The sequence below is a fragment of the Dasypus novemcinctus genome, chromosome 12 (genome assembly GCF_030445035.2).
Source record: "Dasypus novemcinctus isolate mDasNov1 chromosome 12, mDasNov1.1.hap2, whole genome shotgun sequence".
NCBI classification, from domain to species: Eukaryota; Metazoa; Chordata; class Mammalia; order Cingulata; family Dasypodidae; genus Dasypus; species Dasypus novemcinctus.
This window is the reverse complement of record NC_080684.1, coordinates 98,694,293-98,717,434: the sequence shown is the minus strand read 5'-3', so window position 1 is coordinate 98,717,434 and position 23,142 is coordinate 98,694,293. Positions and strand designations below refer to the sequence as shown.

The 23,142-nt window shown below is 44.3% G+C and overlaps 1 protein-coding gene across 4 annotated transcripts; it reads right to left on the bottom strand.

The window, feature by feature from the left end:
* Positions 1–66: 66 nt before the first annotated feature.
* On the bottom strand, positions 67–22,901 carry CBY1 (chibby 1, beta catenin antagonist). Of its 4 annotated transcripts, none has more exons than XM_004447863.4 (5): positions 22,762–22,901; positions 13,167–13,251; positions 9,331–9,436; positions 9,128–9,246; positions 67–5,439 (listed from the first exon to the last, which is right to left on the bottom strand). In XM_004447863.4, exons 2-5 carry the CDS (start codon positions 13,242–13,244, stop codon positions 5,359–5,361), a joined length of 384 nt encoding a protein of 127 aa, XP_004447920.1. In that variant the 5' UTR covers positions 13,245–13,251; positions 22,762–22,901; the 3' UTR covers positions 67–5,358. The 4 variants fall into 4 exon arrangements, with proteins under 4 accessions (XP_004447920.1, XP_004447921.1, XP_071075168.1 ...); XM_004447864.5 differs by having other exon boundaries at positions 1,545–5,439; positions 13,167–13,282; positions 22,762–22,892; XM_071219067.1 differs by lacking the exon at positions 67–5,439 and adding an exon at positions 8,002–8,451 and having other exon boundaries at positions 22,762–22,874.
* Between the last annotated feature and the right edge of the window lie 241 nt (positions 22,902–23,142).

Below are 23,142 nucleotides of genomic sequence, written 5' to 3'. Positions count from 1 at the left end.
ATTTACTGGTTTATCGGTCATCTTAGAAAACATCAAGTAAACAATCCCAATGTACTAAAACAAAGGTAAGAGCTAACATTTATTGACCACTTACATACAGGGCACTGTTCTAGGTTTTTAGGTGCCTGTATATACATATACTCATTCAATCCTCAGTTCACTGTATCCCATTTTACAGATGAAACTGAAGCACAGTACAGGGTTGCTGCAAGTATTTCTGGAAGATAAATTTCTAGAAGTGGTCCTGGCCAAAAGTATGCGCATTTAATATGTTTCTAGGTATTAACTAATAACCCTCAAAAAAATTAAAGTATACTTTCAAAATAGTAAATGAAAGTGTCCCTTCCCTACACCCTCACCATAATTTTTGCCTATATGATAAAAACACTTCTCTGTATAATGTGCCCCACTAGTTGATACAAGGGTAATGTAATATATCTTTAGCCAACTGACCATGGAATCAGAGAATCCTTATCTGATGCATGATGACATGGCAATGAGTCACTGTCCTCTGCTCACACACTTCAGAGGTGAGGAAGAGGCTTGCACTTCCTCCTGATATAGTGCTTTTTATCTTCAGATTGGGGAGCTCTGACTATAAGGTTTTCAGGTCTTGAAATGATACCTACTTTATGAGTCCATGTATATAAAGTCCCAAAACAGACAAAATCAATCTATGGTGACAATTCAGGATAGTGATTACCTTTGAGGAGGAGAGGGGAGGTAATATTTGAAAGGGGCAAGAGACTGGCTTCTGGTGCTGGGAAAGTTCTATTTCTTGACCTGGGTGGTATTTACACAGCTATGTTCTCTTTAAACAATTCATCAACTTATGAATTATGCTCGTTTCTATGTTAAATTTAAGTGTTTTAAGTAGATGAGCTCTACAAAAATGCAAAGGCAGCTTAAGAGGCTAACAACAATGGCTTTTAGTTCATGGGTTCTTTTTAAAAGTGCTAGAGCACCAACACTGGAAGGTGGAGAGGGCAATCTTAGGAGGAAAGTACAGACGGTGATTCCAAGCCCTGGACTCTAAATGGAAAAATAATGTACAATGTTAATTGGAAGAAGTTTTGGGAAAATCTTAACCAATTAATTGTGTGTATATGCACAAAAGCAATACATTTTTTAAAAAAACTTATGTTGGCGACAGACTTGGCCCAGTGGTTAGGGCGTCTGTCTACCACATGGGAGGTCTGCAGTTCAAATCCCAGGCCTCCTTGACCTGTGTGCAGCTGGCCCAAGCGCAGTGCTGTTGCCCGCAAGGACTGCCGTGCCACGCAAGGGTGTCCCCCACATAGGGGAGCCCCATGCACAAGGAGTGCACCCCGTAAGGAGAGCCGCCCAGTGCGAAAGAAAGTGCAGCCTGCCTAAGAATGGTGGCGCACACACGGAGAGGTGATGCAGAAAGATGACACAACAAAAAGAAACACAGATTCCCGTGCTGCTGACAACAACAGAAGCGGACAAAGAAGACGCAACAAATAGACACAGAGAACAGACAACCGGGGTGTCTGTTCTTAAAAAAAAACAAAACACTTATGTGTAGGGCCAAGAGCTCTTTCAAAGAATTATATACAATTGCAAAGGGATAAAAAAAATATTGGGAATCATGTGACAGAGGATTCAAAGCCTTGAGAGTAATGAAATGATCAAGACAAGGCAGTGTGAGAACAGAAGATGGGGGCTAGAGCCCTGTGAAATGAGACATTTAAAGGTCGGGGGTAAGGGGAGCCTCTTCCTCCCACCCCACATGGTTCAAGGAGCTGCCCTACAGTTCATCAGACTCACCCAGGACAACTAACAAGATGATGGACAATGACCATCCCAAGGAATAGAGTCTGCAAATGCAAGATAATCCCATCCATCTGCCCCATGGGATCTAAGCCCCCTGTCAATTTGAGGTGGAGTGGGCATCACCATCCTAGAATCCTCATGATCTGGGAATGAACGATGGACTAGAGCAGACTTATCAGTATTCTACTATAGACTTATTGTGATTCTAGCAATGGAAGAACTTTTATCATCTATGTGGCAGTGGCAGTGGCCACTGGAGGTTCTGAGGGGAGGGAGAGGGAAAAACAGGTGTAATATGGGGACATTTTCAGGACTTAGGAATTGTCCTGACATTGCAATGACAGATACAAGCCATTATATATCTTGCTATAACTTACAAAATTGTTTGGTAAAGAGTGTAAACTACAATGTAAACTATAATCCATGCTTAGTGGCAATGCTCCAAATGTGTTCACCAATTGTTAACAAATGCACTATACTAATGAAGGATGATGTTAATGAGGGAAAATGTGGAAGGGGTAGGGAGTGGGGCAGATGGGAACCCTCTATATTTTTAATGTAACGTTTATGCAATCTGAGTGTCTTTTTTAGAAGATAAAAAACTGTATTTAAAAAAAAAAAAGGAGCTGCCAGAGGGAGAGGGAAATCCGAGGAAGGTAGCACCCCTGAGGGTTTCAAGGAGAAATGCTCAGCAGCAAAGATGGCATATGGTGAGTCTGGTGCCAGGCCAGAAGTCACCATCAAAGGACAAGCGGACAGGGCGGCAGACTTGGCCCAGTGATTAGGGCGTCCATCTACCACATGGGAGGTCTGCGGTTCAAACCCCGGGCCTCCTTGACCCGTGTGGAGCTGGCCCACGCACAGTGCTAATGCACGCAAGGAGTGCCCTGCCACGCAGGGGTGTCCCCCGCGTAGGGGAGCCCCACGCGCAAGGAGTGCGCCCTGTAAGGAAAGCCGCCCAGTGTGAAAGAAAGTGCAGCCTGCCCAGGAATGGTGCCACACACAGGGAGAACTGACACAAGATGACGCAACAAAAAGAAACACAGATTTCCGTGCCGCTGACAACAGAAGTGGACAAAGACGATGCAGCAAATAGACATAGAAAACAGACAACCGGGGAGGGGGAGGGAGGGGAGAGAAATAAATAAATCCTTAAAAAAAAAAAAGGACAAGCGGACAAGCAAGGGTGCCAGCAGGCAGGGACACCCATGCCAGCAGCCTGTTTGGAGGGTGGAGGGGTGTTTTAGTACCCTGGCCTCCTACCTAGTACCTTCCTTTCCCCATTCCCTCAAAGTCCATTACTGTTTCCACTTTTCCTTGTCTGTCCTGTCAGAGTTTGAAAAACTGATAATATAGTCATTCTTATTGGGGGGGTGTGGGATTCCTTTGAGAATCTTGTAAGTCTCACCCAAGAAAAGGATGCATTAGCCCCTCCCTATACCCCCTTGCTAGGACTCAGACTACACTTCCCTCTGCTTATTGCCTCACGCCCTCTGAACTTTCTATTTCAGCTCTTCAGTGATAGTCCATCCCTGGACTGACAGCACAGAATTCACAAAATTGGAGTGATTACAAGTAGAGAGCACAATTTACTTGGGTGTCTCATACACAAATAGATTTGGCTAGTAAAGGCTTTGAGAAGGAAGAATTTTAGCCACAACCTGATAGAGCTTACTAGAAAGGTGTAAGATCTTGAAGTTACATAGTATATGCAGGGAGGGGATGTTGGACCCCATGAGAGCAACAGGGTGGTGAGATTCGGGTGATTTTTTTCCTTTTCTCCTAGAGACTCTCCCTGGTAGGATTATCCTTGACTCACTGCACAATCCACCAGCAAACACCGCTGGGCTCCACCTTCAGTCTGCATCTAGAACCTGACCCTTCTCCACATTGCCTCTTCAGTCTGTTCTCACCACACAGCAGGCACAGGGAGCCTTAAAAAACCAGTCCGATCACGGCACTCCTCTACTCATTCTCTGATGGCTTTCCTTATTCCTCTTTGTAGCAGAACTGTCCCACATACTGCGGGCTATGTAGGCCCCTGGCTCCAGCCCCATCACGTGCCAGTGGAGGCAGGGAGGAGGATCCGTGTTATGACAAGCCAATGTACTCCCCATGCTTCCCGCTGCTTCCTGGCTGTGTCCTCTGGTTGGGCGAGTTCCTTCATCTATAAAATGGGTATCATGTGAACAAACCTGAACATTCAAGAGAATCAGAACCAGGTGGCTGACATCAGGGTGCCTGATAAGTGGCTGCCAATGATACCAGTCTAGGAATAAGCCAGCTCCTAGTTGCCTCCATTCTCTGCACCTGAAGATTTACACCCTATGTATATGTGTATCCTTCTCCAATTTCTTCAGACACCTTCTGACCCTATAAAAGTTTCAACTTCCCCACCTGCAATTGGGCACAGTGAGTCTCTGCTTCACAAGCCTGAGGCAAGGAAGAAACTAGGCTGTGTGCAAAGTACTGAGCTGGTGCCAGACACATTACAGGCATTTTAGAAACCACTGCCCATAGTAGCTGTCCTTAGTCTAAAGCCCTGGACTCCATGACCCCATCCTCTGTGCCCTGCCCCTTGGCTATGGGAGCTGGAGTCCCTCTTAAAACTTTAGCCGACTTCCTTCTACAGTGAAAGGAGTCCTGCTCACACTGACTGAGGCACAAATTCCAACTCAAGGAATCCAGCCCTCTACCCAACCACTCAGGTGTTGCCAGGGGGCCAGTGACCAAAGGACAAGGGAGGGGAATCTGGGCAGGGAGGGATTGTTTCTGCTCCAGGTCAGCCTGTGTACTGGCCCAGAAGCTGGAATACACTCCTGTAAGGACAACATTCCCCCATAACTTAAAAACTCTGTCTTTGGATGAGCTGGGAGAAGCCACGATGCAAGGCTCCATTTGCTTCTTCAAGAATCAATGCTTCTTTTTTCAGTCACTTTGGCGCCAGAGAGATTCATTTAACATAATTTAATTTAAAAAAATACTGTAAACAGGCAAATAGCAGTGTTGCCATGGAATGCTGGTGCTTGCTACTGAGGAAGTGAAGTCAGAAGAGATTGTGGATTTGGGGAATGAGAATTCTTTAAAAGCAGGGAGAGAGTGGCATGACGGACAACAAACCAGGAAAGCCACCCAAGACCCCTGACACAGACCTCCTCAGAACACCCCAAATACCGATGTTAAGGGATGGTAGGATAAATTCTAGCTGCTTCTCCTGACAGTGTCTGTCCAATGGCTGTGAGTCTGGGACATATGCATTTGTATTCTGGCACCCCCAGATGTCCCTCAAGTCTTGCTTACCGACTGGCATTCCTATCCAGTGCAACTAGAATCAATTCCCAGCTACTGGCCTGGCCTGGCATCTTGGTTTGCTCAATTACACTATCATCTTTCTACTGACAACCCATCAGTGCAAGTGCCTTTTGACCCCACTACTTCCTCTCATGATACTTCCTCTCAGGACCTAATCCACTAGTTTGGCTAAAAAATAACCTCAGTCACACCCTTCTCCTCTGATCACTGGGATACTCCCCACTCTCCTAACAAATCTCTTTGGAGTCTTCATTTTCTCCTCCGGTTGATACTTTTCAGTTCATCCAATTCCTTCTCCATTAAATGGGATTCAGCAGTGGTCTCAGAGAGCTGAAAGTAAAGCAGCAGACCATTAGAAAGGAGGATGATTCTGGGCTGATTCGGCCTCCTGGCATTTCTCTAATGCTGTCAGCCTCCAAATGGGAAAACCCTTTGTAAGTGGGCAAACATGCCCACCTGATGATCCAGGGCCAGAAGGCCCCTAAGAACCTTCACAGCCTACTCTACCCACATTTCTTTTTTTTTTAAGATTTATTTTATTTCTCCCCTTTCTTCTCCCCATCCCCCTGCCCTGTTTTTGCTGTCTGTATCCATTTGCTGTGTGATCCTTTGTATCTATTTCTGTTTTTGGTCTTCTTATTTTTTCTCCTCTAGGAGTCACTGGGATTTGATCCTGGGGACCTCTGATGTGGAGAGAGGGTCCCTGTTAGCTGCGCCACCGCAGTTCCTGGATTCTGCTGTGCTTCATCCTGACTCTCCCCTTTGTCTTTCTTTTGTTGTGTCATCATCTTGCTGTGTGACTCACTTGGTGTGGGCACTAGCTCACTGCAGGCACTCTCGCCGTGCAGGCACTCAGCTTGCCACGCAGGCACTGGCTTGCCGCACAGGCACTGGCTCACCATGCGGGCACTGGCTCACTGCATAGGTATGCTTTCTCTTCTTTTTTTTTTCACCAGGAGGCCCCAGAGATCAAACCTGTGCCCTCCCATATGGTAGGCAGAAACCCTATCACTTGAGCCACATCCGCTTCCCATATCCACATTTCTGATCACCTACTACCGCGTGCCACCATGTGGAGAGCAGGCTGGAGATGATTCAGAAAGCATATCCTAGTGCTTCTCTGGCTAAAGGATTAGTGTCTAAGTGGCTTTTGAGCTGCAGCTGACATAATAGTGATTAGGGGGGAAAGTGCTTTTAAAAGAATGCTACTTTTCTTTATCAGGATCTTCTCATGGAAATTAGAGTAGAAGATGGAAGACACTACAGATTGGGACAGAGAATCACTCTCTAAAGTAGAGGTCTACACTGCCAAAGTACAGTGTGTTCCTGAGCAAGAAAGACACTATTCCAAGTGCAAGTCCCTGCAGCAAATTAATGAATCCTTGCAACATCTCGACAAGGTGGAAACTACCATTATGCCCATTTTATTGCTGAAGAAACTAAGTCACAGAGGAGTTATGTAGCTTGCCTCCAGTCAGCTAGCCAATCAGTGGAGCTGGGCTAGTAATCCCAGCTGCTTAGTTTTAGTTCCAGAAAATACTTTCTTAACCATTTCAACATATGCTCTCCTGCCTCTTCATGAACCTTGACAGGTGTCCTGGTTTGTCTTTTGTGGATCCCAGAAAATTATATGCTTAAGCTAAGCCATATCTGTGCCTATAAACACAGTGTAGATGGGGCCTTTTGATTAGATTCAGTTAAGGACCTTTGAGTAGATTACTTGATTAGGTCACTTTAGGGCCTTTAATTGAACTATGTCAATGAAGTGAGATCCTGGTTGGGTCTCTGCCCTCTTGCTGGGGTCTTATATAAACTGAGAACTGGAAGCAGAAATAGAGAGAAAGGAAACCCCATTTTGACCCTGTGACGTGAGAGAGAGGACTTCAGGACTCCAGAATCTAACAGCAGCCAGCCTTTGGTGAGGAAGCATCTCTGATGATGCCTTAATTTGGACATTTCATTGGAACTATAACTTTTACCCTAAAAAAATAATTCCCTTTAAAAAGCTGGCACCTTTCTGTTAATTTTGCACTGGCAGCTTTAACAAACTAAGACAACAGGTACCACCAGGCCCACAGGTCGCTGGATGTTTAATAGCCACAAAAATCTGATAGGCAGGCACAGTATGCTCTTCAGTAGGTCTGTGCTGGGTACAGAGTCTTGCCTACTTGTTGTGGGACATTTTCAGGTCCCTCTTTCGGGAATGCTTTTGTGGCAGATTGAATTATGGACCCCAGAAAAAAAATGTTCTTCATCTAAATCCACATTCCTGTGGGTATGAACCCACTGGAAAAAGGACCTCTTGCAAATATTATTTTCAGTTAAGGTGTGGCCCAACTGCATGAGAGGGACCTTAATCCAGGTTATTAGAAGCCTTATAAAGAGGACAAGGACATGGCCATGTGACAGGAGGCTGAAACACAAGCAGAAGGAACCCCAAGAACTATTGGGAGACAGTGTCAGAACACTGTAGTTTTTTGGTGAGAAAGAAAGCCTTACTGATATCTTGATTTTATTCTAGCCTCAAAACAGTGAGCCAATAAATTTCCAATGTTCAAACCAATCCATTGTACAGTATTTATGACAGCAGCTCTGACAAACAATGATGGCCCTCATTCCAACCTCCATTCCTGCCTTTAGCTTTCAAAATGCAGCTCAACTATCCCTTCCTTTGGGAAGCTGTTTTAGTTTCCTGGCTGCTAAATCAAATACCATGCAATGGTTTGGCTTAAATAAGAGGAATTTACTGGCTCATGGTTTTTTTTTTTTTTTTTTAATTTATTTATTGACTTTGTAATAATATTACATTAAAAATATATATGTGAAGTCCCATTCAACCCCACCCCCCCACCCCACCTCTCCCCCCCCCCCCCAGCAACACTCATTCCCATCATCATGACACATCCATTGGATTTGGTAAGTACATCTTTGGGCACCTCTGCACCTCATAGTCAATGGTCCACATCATGGCCCATAGTCTCCTCCATTCCATCCAGTGGGCCCTGTGAGGATTTACAATGTCCGGTGATTGCCTCTGAAGCACCATCCAGGGCAACTCCATATCCCAAAGACGCCTCCACCTCTCATCTCTTCCTGCCTTTCCCCATACCCATCAGCCACCATGTCCACTTTTCCCAATCCAATGCCATCTCTTCTATGTGGACATTGGATTGGTTGTGTCCATTGCACCTCTATGTCAAGAGGAGGCTCAGATTCCACATGGATGCTGGATGCAATCCTCCCACTTTCAGTTGTAATCACTCTAGGCTCCATGGCGTGGTGGTTGTCCTTCTTCAACTCCATCTTAGCTGAGTGTGGTAAGTCCGGCTCATGGTTTTGAGGCTAGGAGAAGTCCAAAATCAAGGCACCATCAAGGCGGTGCTTTCTCCTCAAAGACTGTGGGGTTCTGGGGCTGGCTGCCAGTGATCCTTGGTCCCTGGCTTTTCTATCACATGGTGATGCACATGGAGGCCACTCCTGGGTTCTCTGGGTTCCGTTGACTTTCGGTTTCTGGCAGCTCCCTGTGGCTTTCTCTCTGTGTGTGGCCTTCCCTCTAAGGCCTGCAGTAATAGGATTAAGACCCATCCTGATTCAGATGGGCCACATTTTGAAGTCATCTCATCCAAAGGTCTTATTTACAATAGGTTCACATCCACAGGAAAGGATTAAGATTAACAAGATGTTTTTCTGAGGTCCTGAGCTCTAAGCTACCATAGAAGCCCTCCTGACTTGGCAGAATTAATTCTCTCTCTCAAGTGCTGATGCCAGCCATGCACAGACCCTGACTGCTGACCTCCTGGCAAGGCACTATGATTCGTTTACCATGCTCACTGGCTTTCCCTCTAGACAGTGGCCCCTGAGGGTAGGGACTGCACCTTATTGGTCTTGTATCTTTGGATACAAAGCACAGTTACCCAGGCAAACTGGCCTCCAAAGACATTGGCTGAATTAAATGACTTGAGATGGAGCCACCCCCAAAAGGAAATCCTAGGCCTCCTTTCCCCATCACCTTCCTTACCATGTCCAACAGGATGTCCACTTTGAGCCTCAAGAGATTGTTCTCTTCTTCCAACTGCTGGTTCCGCCTACGAAGGCGCTGAGCTTCTCTCCGGTCCACGCCCCCACTGATCCCTGTCTCTGGAGGAAGGAAAGAACCAGTGGTTACAAGGGGGATTTTGTCCCATAGTGTTTTTTGACAAAAGGGCAGGAAAGGTAGCCCACCTGCTATCCACTGGCCATTCTCAAACTTCAGGCTTTGCCCTGCCAGATTCATGGTGGGCGTTCCATAGTCAAGGCCCAGCTCAACCTCCCGTGTTGACCGATCCAACTGTGGATGAAACAGTGCATGATGGCTTCACAAGGCCGTAGGATATCAGGGTTCTGGACCCAGCTCCTTTTTCACTAACTGTATGATCTCAAGAATTCATCTCTTTTCTCTAATCATCAGGTTGCACACTTAAATTTTTTAAAGGGTCAAAAAATCAGATAATACATAACAAAAATGCTTAAACTACATGAGAAGAAATGTACCACTTTATATACTTGATGCTTTCCTATAAAGCTCTATGTATTGAAGTTTGTAAATTGAATTATTTTATATATACTGGGAACTTACAGTTAAATATTGCAAATTTTTAATAAGGTAAAAAAATCCTTATTGAAGTTTGTAAATTGAATTATTTTATATATACTGGGAACTTACAGTTAAATATTGCAAATTTTTAATAAGGTAAAAAAATCCTTTTCTAAGTGTAATTTTTTACAGAGCTACACATGTAATGCAAAGGACAAAAAATTCTAAAGCCCAATTGATAGTTGCTTTTCATGTGTGATGATGTCATTTTTATATTCATTTATGCAAATCACTGCCCGCCCACCCTGAGTCAGGACTAGGCACTAGGCGTACAGAGATAAATACAACTATCTCTGCCCTGGAGGAACTTTCACCCCTGCAAAGGCCCTTCTCCCCAGGGCCTTCCCTGACCATCCCAGTTAAAATTATAACTGCCCCCGCCCCCGCACATGGCCCTCCCATGCCCTATTCCCAGTCTCGGCTTTGATTTTCTCTGGGGCACTTTTTACCCTCTGATTATGTTTACGTGATTATTTTCTGTCTCCCCCAATTAAAATACATGCTCTGTAAATTTGGGGACTAGATTTTTCCTCTTCTCGCCTTAACCCACTTCTCTATACCCAGTGCTTAGAAGAGTTACTGACATATAGCAGGTTATCAATTATTATCTCTTGAATTAATGAATAGGGAAGAGCATTCTGGGCAGAGAGACTAGCATGCACAGAAGCAATGGAGTGTGACACTCGTGGGGCTGGAGCATAAGATGTGTAGAGGGCAAGGGCAGTACGGAAAGCTGGGATGAGGCTGTGTAGATGGCAATGTGCTGCACTCAAGATTGGTGACCTTGGGAAGCGGACTTGGCCCAGTGGTTAGGGTGTCCGTCTACCACATGGGAGGTCCGTGGTTCAAACCCCAGGCCTCCTTGACCCGTGTGGAGCTGGCCCGTGCGCAGTGCTGATGTGCGCAAGGAGTGTCCCCCGCGCAGGGGAGCCCCACGCACAAGGAGTGTGCCCCGTAAGGAGAGCTGCCCAGCGCGAAAGAAAGTGCAGCCTTCCCAGGAATGGCGCTGTACACACGGAGAGCTGACACAGCAAGATGACACAACAAAAAGAAACAGATTCCCATGCCGCTGACAACAGAAGCGGACAAAGAAGAACACACAGCAAATAGACACAGAGAACAGACAATTGGGGTGGGGGGGAAGGGGAGAGAAATAAATAAAATAAATAAATCTTTTAAAAAAAAAGAAAAAGTCCATGTCTACATAAAATACCATGACTTTAAAATGCTGTTTGACCTAAAGTAAGGGGGAAATGGAAAGGAGAAATGAGTTTATATGGCTACGAGTTTCTAAAAAAGAGTCTGGAGGCTGGCAGAAGGTTTGCCCTCATGCACAACTGAGCAGAGTCAGAGAGACAGATAAAGCAGATACAACCCCCAGATATTGGTTCCTTTGAGGGCTAAAGAGACCCATGGGAGTTATGGTCATGGCCGATGGGGTTAACTACCAGGGCAGATGGCCCCTCTTTGGAAATGGTGTTTATGTGTGATGAATCTGGACTCAGATGGGATCTCCCTTCATAAGACTTTCATGCTAATGTGCTGGAGGTGCAGTTAATGTTGGGGTTTAAGATATATTTAGGGGATTTGAATCTCTGGACTGACAATGTGATAGCCAGATCCTGAGCCTCAACAGACTCCAGCACCTACAATCTGATTTATTGGACTTACCACACTCAGCTAAGATGGAGGTGAAGAAGGACAACCACCACACCATGGAGCCTAGAGTGATTACAACTGAAAATGGGAGGATTGCATCCAGCATCCAGGTGGAATCTGAGCCTCCTCTTGACATAAAGGTGCAATGGACACAACCAATCCAGTGTCCACATAGAAGAGGTGGCATTGGATTGGGAAAAGTGGACATAATGGACAAAGGGTATGGGGAAAGGCAGGAAGAGATGAGAGGTGGAGGCGTCTTCGGGACATGGAGCTGCCCTGGATGGTGCTTCAGAGGTAATCACCGGACATTGTAAATCCTCACAGGGCCTACATGATGGAATAGAGGAGAGTATGGGCCATGATGTGAACCAATGTATATGAGGTGCAGAGGTGCCCAAAGATGTACTTACCAAATCCAATGGATGTGTCATGATGATGGGAACGAGTGTTGTTGGGGGGGGGGGAGAGGGGGGGTGGGGGGGTGGGGTTGAATGGGACCTCACATATATATTTTTAATGTAATATTATTACAAAGTCAATAAAAAATTAAAAAATTAAAAAAAAAAAAAAAAAAAAAAAAAAAAAGAAAAAGATTGGTGACCTTAACCCGTAGTACTGGGAAGCTATGAAAACTCGCTGCTTACTATACAAAGCACTGTGCATGTTTTTTCCCTACATCTTATAACCCTGTTGGTCTCTATAAAACGCTGTAGGGAGGACTGACTTCAAGTCACAGTCAGAGACAGGTGTCACATAAATATGCTGCTGCTCATAACCCCAGGTGGTCAGGACCAGGGAAGTCCCAGAGAGACTGTCAGATACACATGCTTCTTGGTGCCTGGCAGAAGGAAAGGGAGCCTTTAGGCCCGTGGGCACGGACAACTGAGCTCCTGGGCCTCTGCCTGGCCTATTTCCCAGAGTACCCAACCCTGGCCACAGTGGGGTGTCCCCTCCAAGACTCTAGCTGGGGACAAGAGACAATGGGCTCAAAGATCCCAAAGCCTGGGTCAGTGCTTTTCCTCACAACCAGCTCTGTCAGAAAAGATAAGGGAAATCAGGAGGCATGAATTCTGGGTTTGGACTTACAGCTTAGGTACATGAGAGCCAGCAATGGCAGGGAGGGTTACAGTGGAGAGGAAGCCAAGACTAAGTCTCTGATGACCCGAGCAGAAAAGATGACTGGGGTTGCGTGTGCGGGAGATCTGTGTAGATTTGTGTGTTGGCAGGGGAAGAGCAGACATTTTATAGCTGGGAATGGAAACGATTTCCATGTGGTCCAACTTTAAGTAATATAATTATTTACACTTATTCATTCAAACTGGGAGTATATCACTTTGGAAGATTATCATTTATTCCAATGCTATTGCCATCATTCTAAACATCTTTGAAAACTCCCTTGGAGCTGTGACATGGCCCTTTGAGTGCCATTAATGCTGGTAAACCATTACCCTTTGAGAATGAATCTGATACTTGGTAAGTGACTAAAATTAATTCCTGGATAAGTCTTGGACATTAAGTGGAGGTCAAATTGGGTCATATTATTTGGGGCAAAAAGCCATAATGAGATTGATATATTAGTTCTTGAATATTATCTGATAATAATTCCTAAATAGGGGTTCAAAAATGTTTTTAGCGATAGCAATATGAATTAAAAGGACTCCCTCCTAAGATGATGACTCTGAGAACCTCAGTTCCCATCAGAGACCAGGCCTGATGCTTCAGGCACGCTGTGCAATATGCTGACCCCAAGACCGACACTTACAGAATGCAGGTTGGAGAGAGAAGCTGATTTCCGAGGAGGTGTCTTCTTCGGACTGAACGTATTCCCAAAGAGAGGCATCTTTGGCCTAATGAAGAAAAGGTTAATGCTCCCTTCTCCTAGGGCAAAAAAAGCCAGGGATGTAAACACTGGAATAGTGACCTTATGCTATTGTTGTCAAATCATGTAAACATTTTGTCAGGTGCCTACTAACAATTCCTGATGATAACTTCCATGTGTTGAATACCTATTATGTGTCAGGTAGTCAGCTAAGGCCTTTGCATAAAATCTCATTTAATTCTCAAAACCACTCTTTGAATAGTGCCTATTACTATCCCCATCTGAAAAATGATATTTGGAAAAACTGAAGTCAGAAATGGGTGATAGTATGGAGCCAGGTCTGTCTGGCTCTGCAGTTTATGTTCACCACTATAGCATGCCTAATTGCCTGTCTTAAGTTCTGTCACTAGTTGGCACCGCTAGATTTACAGCCTAGAGCAAGAAACACAATCCTTCCTCATTCCTGTACACGAGCAAGAAACACACCTGATAAACCCAACAGCCTCTGCATATACTACATTTCATTTATTTTTAAAAAGATTTATATTTATTTATTTTCCCCCATTCTCCTCCTCCCGCCCTGTTGTTTTTGCTGTCTGTGTCTTCTCATTTCCTCTCCTCCAGGATTCACGGGATTCGATCCCGGAGACCTCTGATGTGGAGAGAGGTTCCCTGTCAATTGTGCCACCTCCTGGTTTCTGCTGTGCTTCACCCTGACTCTTCTCTTCTGATGCGTCATCATCTTGCTGCATGACTCACTTGTGCGGGCACTGGCTCACCACACGGGCACTCATGCGGGTACTGGCTCAATGCGCAGGCATGCTTTCTCTTCTTCTTTTTCACCAGGAGGTCCCAGGAATCGAGCCTAGGTCCTCCCATATGGTAGGCAGAAGCTCTCTCACTCGAGTTACATCTGCTTCCCAATATACTACATTTTAAAGAATCCATAAGTCAGAAAGTCACCTGTCCTGAATGGTATAGGTGTCCTGAGGAAAGGGGATGTCCACAACAGGGCAGAGCTGACAGTAGCCTCACTTTCAGCATATTGCAACCTATTGCAATTCATATAGGCTCAGTTAAGTCAATTTAATGGCATCATCCAATTTAATGGCATAATTTTTTTTGGGGGGAGACGTAGATAAATTTTTTATTTAAGTATAACATACACACAGAGATATGCACAGATTCTAAATATGTGGCTTGAAGAGTTTTTACTACGCTACACACCTGAATAAGCACCCTCCAGATCAGGAAACAGAACATCCCACACCCCACAAGCCTCACCCACAACTTTATGTCCATAGACTCAAACAGTATCCTCTTGCACATGTCTTCTTTCATTAACATGTATGTGAATTTTATCCATATTGTTGTGTGTAGTTATAGTTGTTTGCTCACATTGCTGAATAATATCCTATTGTATGACTATATCATCATTTATTTATCTACTCTACTGATGATGGACATTTGGATTGTTTCCAGTTTTTGGCTATCATAAATAATGCTGCTGAGAACATGCTTGGATAACTACGTCAGTATACACACATATATTTTTCAGTATACACACATATATTTTGAGTTACAGAGCATTCATATATTCAACTTTAACAGGTACTGCCTGTGACAGTTTAAAATTTGGTGAACCACCCCCCACACACACACAAAAAATTGTGTTTTTGAACTAATCCATTCCTGTGGGTGTGAAACCTTTTGATTGCATTAGATGTGGTTAAGAGACCTTGATGAGATCACTTCTCATTGGACTATGTGAGGGAGGAGGTGTGACTCAGGTTATGTCTTCGCCCACTTACTGGAGCCTTATATAAATGGATACAGAGAAGGAATACACAGAGAAAGGAAGTCACCATTTTGATCCTGCTATGTGAGAGAAGACTCAAAGATTGCTTGCAGCTGAAGTTGAGGCACAGCGCCCCCAAGAGGCTGGGCCCATGAGCTGAAGAGATGAGCCATATGCCTGAGTGCCCACAGCTGAGCTCTGGGAGAGAGTGAGCCTTGAGGGGAAGGCAGGGACCTCAGCAGAGATTGGCCACCATCTTGCCTCGCAATGTGGCAGGATGTCAGTAACACCAGTAGCTGACTTTGGTGAGAAAGCATCTCTGATGGTGCCTTGATTTGGACATTTCATGGCCTCAGATCTGTAAGACTTTCCCATACTAAAATTCCCATTATAAATGCCAACCCATTTCTGGGACTTTGCATTGGCAGCCCTGTGGCAAACAAAGACACTGCCAACCATTTTTCCAAAGTGGTCATACGATTGTAGTCTCTCATCAGCAATGTATAAGAGATCCTGTTGCTCTATATCCTTGTCAACATTTGGTATTTTCTGTCTTTTTTATTGTAACCATTCTGGTCGGTATATAGTGGTATTATATTATGTTTTTAATTTGATTTTCCTCCAATAGCTAATTAAATTGAGTACCTTTTCATTTACTCATTGGTTATCTGGATACCCTCTCTTGTGACATACTTGTTCAAGACTTTTGCCATTTTTCTATTGGATTCTCTTTTTATTGGGTTATTTCTGTATGACGGATAGTTTGTTTTTTGTGTGTCATTTATCCTTTACTTTTTTTTTTACCCCCCCCCCCCCGCCCCACCTTTGTAGCTTTTTGCATGCTGCATGGTCCATTCACTGTGTGCTCTTCTGTGTTTTTGCTTGTCTCCCTGTTTTTGTTGTGCTACCTTGCTGAGTTGGCTCTCTGCTACGTCTGCGGGCCAGGTGGCACTCTGTGGCATGCAGGCAAGCCTGCCTTCACAAGGAGGTCCCAGACACAAATCCAGTGCCTCCCATATTGTAGACGGTAGCCCAAATGATTGAGCCACAGCCACTTCCTGATGGATATTTTTTGCTGCATATATGTATAGTTCTGAAAATATCTTCTCCCCATCTGGGACTTGCCTTTTTGCTTTCTTGTGATTAAAGAAGTTCTTGGTTTTAATGAAATCCAATTTTTCTCTTTTTTTAAGTGATTAGTGTTTTTGTGTCCTATTTAAGACATTTTTATTTACCCCAAGGTCATGATGATATCATATGTTAACGCCTACAAATTTTCTTGTTTTAGCTTTCACATTTAGGACAAAGATTTACCTGGAATTAACTTTTCAAATGGTGTGAGACAGAATTGGGATTTATTTTTTCCATATGTCACCCAATTCTAGTAGAATGGTACAAAAATAATTGCAGTTTTGCATTGTTGAAATTTGCTGTTTGATATTGGCATACATTCTTAGATAAATGTAGTTATGTTACACATCATTTAATGTGTATTTCTTGCTTTATTATTTTTTGCTAATGACTTATTACTGCTGTTTAGTTTATATTTATTTTATTATTTTTTAAAAAATATTCTTTAGCATTTTTTAGTTGTTTTTTTTTTTACTCTTCCCTTCCTCCCCCCCCCCCCCCGCCCCCACTGTGTACTCTCTTGTGTCCATTTGCTGTGTGTTCTTCTGTGTCCGCCTGCATTCTTGTCAGGCGGCATGGGAATCTGTGTCTCTTTTTTGTTGCGTCATCTTGCTGCACCAGCTCTCCGTGTGTGCAGCGCCACTCCTGCGTGCGCTGTGTTTTTCACATGGAGTGACTCTCCTTGCAGGGCACACTCCTTGCGCGTGGGGTTCCCCCATGTGGGGGACACCCCTGCATGGTATGGCATTCCTTGGGCGTGGCAGCACTGCATATGGGCCAGCTCACCACACGGGCCAGGAAGGCCTGGGTTTGAACCCTGGACCTCCCATGTGGTAGGAGGATGCTCTATGAGTTAAGCCACATCCACTTCCCTATATTTATTTTAGACTTTGGAAATGATGCTAGACAAAAAGCAAATTCAAGCCATTTTCTTATTTGAGTTCAAAATGGGTCATAAAGCAGCAGAGACAACTTACAACATCAACAATGCATTTGGCCAGGAACTGCTAACGAACACGTAGTGCAGTGGTGGTTCAAGTTTTGCAAAGCAGACTAGAGCCTTGAAGATGAGGAGTATACAGGCCGGCCCTTGGAAGTTGACAATGACCATTTGAGAGTAACATCAAAGCTGATCCTCTTAAACTACACAAGAAGTTGCTGAAAAACTCAATGACGACCATTCTACAGTCGTTCAACATTTGAAACAAATTGGAAAGGTGAAAAAGTTCAATAAGTGGGTGCCTCATGAGCTGACCAACAATCTAAAAAATTTTTGTTTTGAAGTGTCATCTTCTCTTATTTTACACAACAACAACGAACCATTTCTCAATTGGATTGTGATGTGCAAAAAGTGGATTTTATTCGACAACCTGCAACGACCAGCTCAGTTGTTGGACCAAGAAGAAGCTCCAAAGCACTTTCCAAAGCTAAACTTGCACCAAAAAAAGGTCATGGTCACTCTTTGGTGGTCTGCTGCCACTAGTTTTCTGAATCCCGGTGAAACCATTACATCTGAGATGCACCGAACCCTGCAAAGCCTGCACCTGCCACTGTCAACAGAAAGGGCCCAATTGTTCACGACAATGCCTGATGGCACATTGCACAACCAACACTTCAAAAGTTTAAAGAATTGTGTTGTGAAGTTTTGCCTCATCCACCATATTTGCCTGACTTCTTGCCAACCGACTACCACTTCAAGCACTTTGACAACTTTTTGCAGGGAAAACGCTTCCACAGCCAGCAAGATGCAGAAAATGCTTTCCAAGAGTTCATCAAATCCTGAAGCATGGATTTTTATGCTACAGGAATAAGAAAACTTATTTCTCATTGGCAAAAATGTGTTCATTGTAATGGTTCCTATTTTGATTAATAAAAGATGTGTTTGAGCCTAGCTATAATAATTTAAAATTCACAGGCTGAAACTGCAGTTCCTTTTGCACCAACCTAATAACTTATAATATACAAGTAGATTAAGAAATTGTAGACTGAAAATAACAATGAAAGTACAACTGAGCAAAAAGAAAATGACAGACTCACACCTTTCCCACTCCTAGTCAGTCTTCCTTTGCCATATTGAGATAAAAAACAGCATGAGTTAATCCTGACAAGATATTAACAAAAAAAATTCTCAATACTTTTTGAAACAAGATTTTATATCAACTATCATTTAAACATAACTCAGGGGAAGCAGATGTGGCTCAAGTGATTGAGTTCCCGCCTACCACTTGGAAGGTCCGTGGTTCGGTTCCCAGTGGCTCCTGGAGAAGATGAGCAAGACAGCAAGCTGATACGACTGGTAGGCAAGACGAGCTGATACAACAAGATGACACAACAAGGAGATACAAAGAGGGAAGACAATGAAAGACACAACAAAGCAGGGAGCTGAGGTGGCGCAAGCGACTGAGTGCCTCTCCCACATGGGAGGTCCAGGTTTGGCTCCTGGTGCCTCCTAAAGACAAGATGAGCAGACACAGAGAGCACACAGCGAATGGACACAGAGCAGTCAGTAAGCAGAAAGGAATCACAAACAATGGGAGTGGGGGGGCAGGCAAGGGAATAAATAAAATCTATTTTAAAAAAAGAGAACTCAGTAAGAATTCATCACAATTAGTAAACTATGTATCTAACAAGAACATGAAAAAAAATTCTGTGCTGTTTTCAGTGATGTGGAAGTTAATTTCACTAAAAGTAATGATAAAAATTTAGAAGCCCCTTTTGAGGTTTTATAATATATAATATGTAATATATAATATATATGCTTTGCAAATAAATAACAAATAGGTATGATACTGGAGAAGGTGCTCATATTTTACAGATAGGTGTGTTTGTAATTAAAAACATGTTTGGGCCTAGGCACAACACTTGAGAGCTTGGGCAAACCAGAATGCTTCCAGCTGGGTTATGGAGGGGGCAAGGGTTGGGACCAGGATGTGGAGGGGGTTTGAAGCTGTGCCACTATTCATCCAAAACATAGTGGAAGACCCTGCCACTGTTTCTGCTGGAAAAGAGAAAAAGAAAAAGGGTGGTTGTGTGGAAGAGGGAAGAGAATTAATCTCATTCAAGTCTGTAAGGGACAGACAAGAGTAAAATGGGAATATCCAGGAAGAAAGATTTCACCTCAAAGAAGAAAAGGTAAAGTATCAAGAATGAAATTTCTGGGAAGTAGACTTGGCCCAACAGATAGGGCATCCACCTACCACATTAGAGGTCCTCAGTTCAAACCCTGGGCCTCCTTGACCCGTGTGGGGCTGGCCCATGTGCAGTGCTGATGCACGCAAGGAGTGCTGTGCCACACAGGGGTGTCCCCCACACAGGGGTGCTCCCCGTGTAGGGAAGCCCCATGCACAAGGAGTGTGCACCATAAGGAGAGCCACCCAGCGCAAAAGAAAGTGCAGCCTGCTCAAGAATGGTACCGCACACACAGAGAGCTGAAGCAGCAAGATGACACAACAAAAAAAACACAGATTCCTGGTGCCACTGATAAGGATAGAAGCGGTCACAGAAGAACACACAGCGAATGGACACAGAGAGCATACAACTAGGAGGGGGAAAGGGGAGTGAAATAAATAAAAAATAAATCTTAAAAAAAAAATTAATTTTCTGCATACCCACTAGGGTTGGATCTGATATTTCATATTTCTGAAATATTTCTTATTTCTTTTATTCCTTGCAGCAACCCTGCAAGGCAGGAATTTTCCCACCCATAGTAAAGATGAGGAACACAGGGCTAGGAGAAGTTAACCGATTTGCCCAAGGTCCACAGCTAGTGAGTAAAGGAGCTAAGCCAGATCATCTGACTAAGTCCATTTTTCTTCCTCAGTACCATACCACCCCCTGAAGAACTTTCCGACATTCAGAGCTGCCTCGGCCAAAGATGAAAAGGGCTGTATCAGGAGGAGCGACAACAACCTCGCCATTTGCCACCTCCAAGTAGGTAAGCAAGGGATAAAGACTTTGTGTTGTCATCATGTATTAGATAAGGATTTGTACTGTCCAAGTCTGAGATTCCCTGATCAGTTGGCTAAAGGTACTTATCAAATTGCCCTTATATTAATTTGTGGGGCACATTATAAAAAGAAGCATTTTCACCTATCATATTGGCAAAAACGTAAAAGATGGGCAATATCCAACGCTGGTGAAGGTGTGGGTGTGCAGAAAAGAGCTAATCTAGCAGGTCTCTAGACTGCTCTCCTTAGAAAAACCTGCTTACAAGGCTGGCCTTTGGGAACTGAGATTTCAGGAAGGTTCCCACCATTCCCAGAATTGGTAAGAGTGGTCACTGTGCCTAAACTGTCTGTTTAAACAACATAGTTTATGTTGAACACCTGCTTTCCTTCTGGGGGTCCAGAATCTTGGTAGAGGCCAGACAGTAGGTACCTAAGTGACCACCCAGGAAAAACTCTTGGCACTGAGTCTCTAATGAGTGTTCCTGGTACACAACAGTTTACACATTATCACAACTCATTGCTGGAAGAATTAAGTATGTCCTATGTGACTCACTGGGAGAAGACTCTTGGAAGCTTGTGCATGGTTTCCTCTGGACTTTGCCCAAAGTTCCTTTTCCCTTTGCTGATTTTGACTTGTATCCGTTTGCTGTGATAAATCACAGCCATGACGATTACTATATGCTGAGTGCTGTGAGTCCTAGTAAATCACAGAACCTGGGGATGGAATTGGGGACCCCTGACACAGTAAAGAAAAAGATACTTTATTTACCACGGGTGGAAATATAAAATATTATAATTCCTTTGAGGGTAGTTAGGAAAAAACTAGTGAAAGTTTAAATGCACATATTTTTGGCCAGCAAATCCACTTCTAGAAATGTGTCCTCCAGAAACACTTGCATATGTTCACACAAATTTATTACCTTGTTGATAGTAGTGAAAAGTGAGAAGCAATCCAAAATGTCTACCAATGATTGGTGTAGCCAAGTAAACTGTGGTACATCCCTATAATACTAAGCCATTTAAAAACAATAGAGCTCTATATAGGCTGACCCAAAAAGATCTCCAACACACACTCTAACATTAAGAAAGCAAATGGTACAACAACGTGTATGGCAAAATACCATATGAGAAGTCAGTAAGAAAAAAGCAAGAATTTATATGTGTATATAAAAAAATATCAACAGATATGGAAGGGTACACCAGTGTTCAGATTAGTTGAATATGAGAAGGATAGTTGGAAGACTGAATCTAAAAAATGGTCCAACAGCGGCAAAATCATATGGTAAAATACAATGTAAAAATCACTGTATATTAAGAAAATATACTTCTGTATTTAATGAATTTATTACAGTGATAATATGGGGTATTACTTATATAAAAAGAAAAAAGCAACCAAACAAGGAAAAAAAAAAAAAAAACAGATAAAAAGCAGACCTGCCCCTCCAAATACCTGGAGACCTTTGAAAAAGGAAAAATAAGCCAAGCTGTTCCTGCCAAAGCCCTGGATTATGCTAAGAGCATCATGCCTGACACACCACCTAATCAGGTTCTAGGCTAGGCGCTGCCCCTTTAGTGCTTGCTAAACCTTGTCAAGTCACTTTATTTCTCTGGCTTTTAATTGGGGCACTTCACTCATGATCTCGTTAATTCTCATAATCCTTTAACGAAGAATTTCCATCCATATATTACAGATGAGGAAAAGGAGGGGTCTGGGCTAGCTGCCTTTTAAGGCAGATCCAATAATCCATAAACAACTCTGGCTGAGATGCTAGAACTCTGAGGCATTAATTAGTGTGGGCCGGAGGGACCCAGCTGCCCTTTGGCCCAAGGCAGCTTCTTTCCGATGACACTTCCTGAGGAGAGAGAGCAAAATCTAGAAGATGTGAAGGGACAGCTCATGAGTTCCAGTCATCACTGTGCTACTCAACCTACAGGGAGACCCCAGCACTTCCTCTCTGGAGAGGAAGTTTTATTCCCGGATTCTTTCTTTTGTAATCAGGGACAATAACAGTACAGTAATAACAGTAGTAACTCTCAGGTTGCTTAGTGTTTTAAAGGTTTATAAAATAAGGTGGCGTGTGAGCCTCACAACAACTCTGAGAAGTAGGTGTCCATCCACAGAGAAAAAATTCTGTGGCCTGGAGAAGTTCAGTAACCTGTCCCAAACTACACAGTGGGAAAGCGGTGAAAGTGCTTTCCCACTCCTGTCTTCTGAGAATAATAATCACTTGCCTTTGTGCAACACTTTACAGTTTGCAAAGGGCCATAAAATACACTATCTTATGCTAATTCTAACAAGAAGGTAAGGGTTCTTTGGTTCTTGCCAGACTCCCAAGGGGACACCAGCGTCTCAGGATTAAGGGCCAATCAAGCACGGGCCGCGCAGGTAAAGCCATGGGACTCAACTAACGGTTGTGAACAAACGTTCACACGCACGCTCTCATTTAATCACTACCCCACTTTAAAGTCGAGGAAATTGCGGGCGGAGGGACCTGAGGGGAAGGGGCCGCGCCCCAGCCCCTCGAGCTGACCCGAAGCGCTGAGTAAAGGGGGAACGCACTCTCCGCCCCACTCCAGGGAGGCCCGGGCGGCCCGCCCTCCTCTATCCCTCGGGCGAACCCAGGCCTCGCTGCCCCGGGCGGCGCCGTGGTCGGGGACGTACCTGCCGTGGTCCCAAAGCCGGGGTAGAGGTGCACCACGACAGTTCCCCGCCAGGACACCTCCCGGGCCCCAGTCTCCCGCCGCGACCACGGCTCAGGGGAGTCTCCGCGCCCCCTGCCCGCCGCGCGCACGCGTAGCCCCGCCCTGAGCTCAACCACCGACTAGGGGGAGTACCCGGCGCGGCGGGCCCCTGACGCGCGTCTACGCAAAACACCCGAGTCTCTTGCAGACTCTCTTCAATATATGAAGTGATATGCGAGGGCGATGTCTTTTGGAGTGATTTATATGCTCCGTGTCACAGGATAGGACGATGAACTAGCCTCATATGCCCCACAAATACATTGGTCTGGTCCCCCAACTCGGCGGCCTCCCCTCATCACCG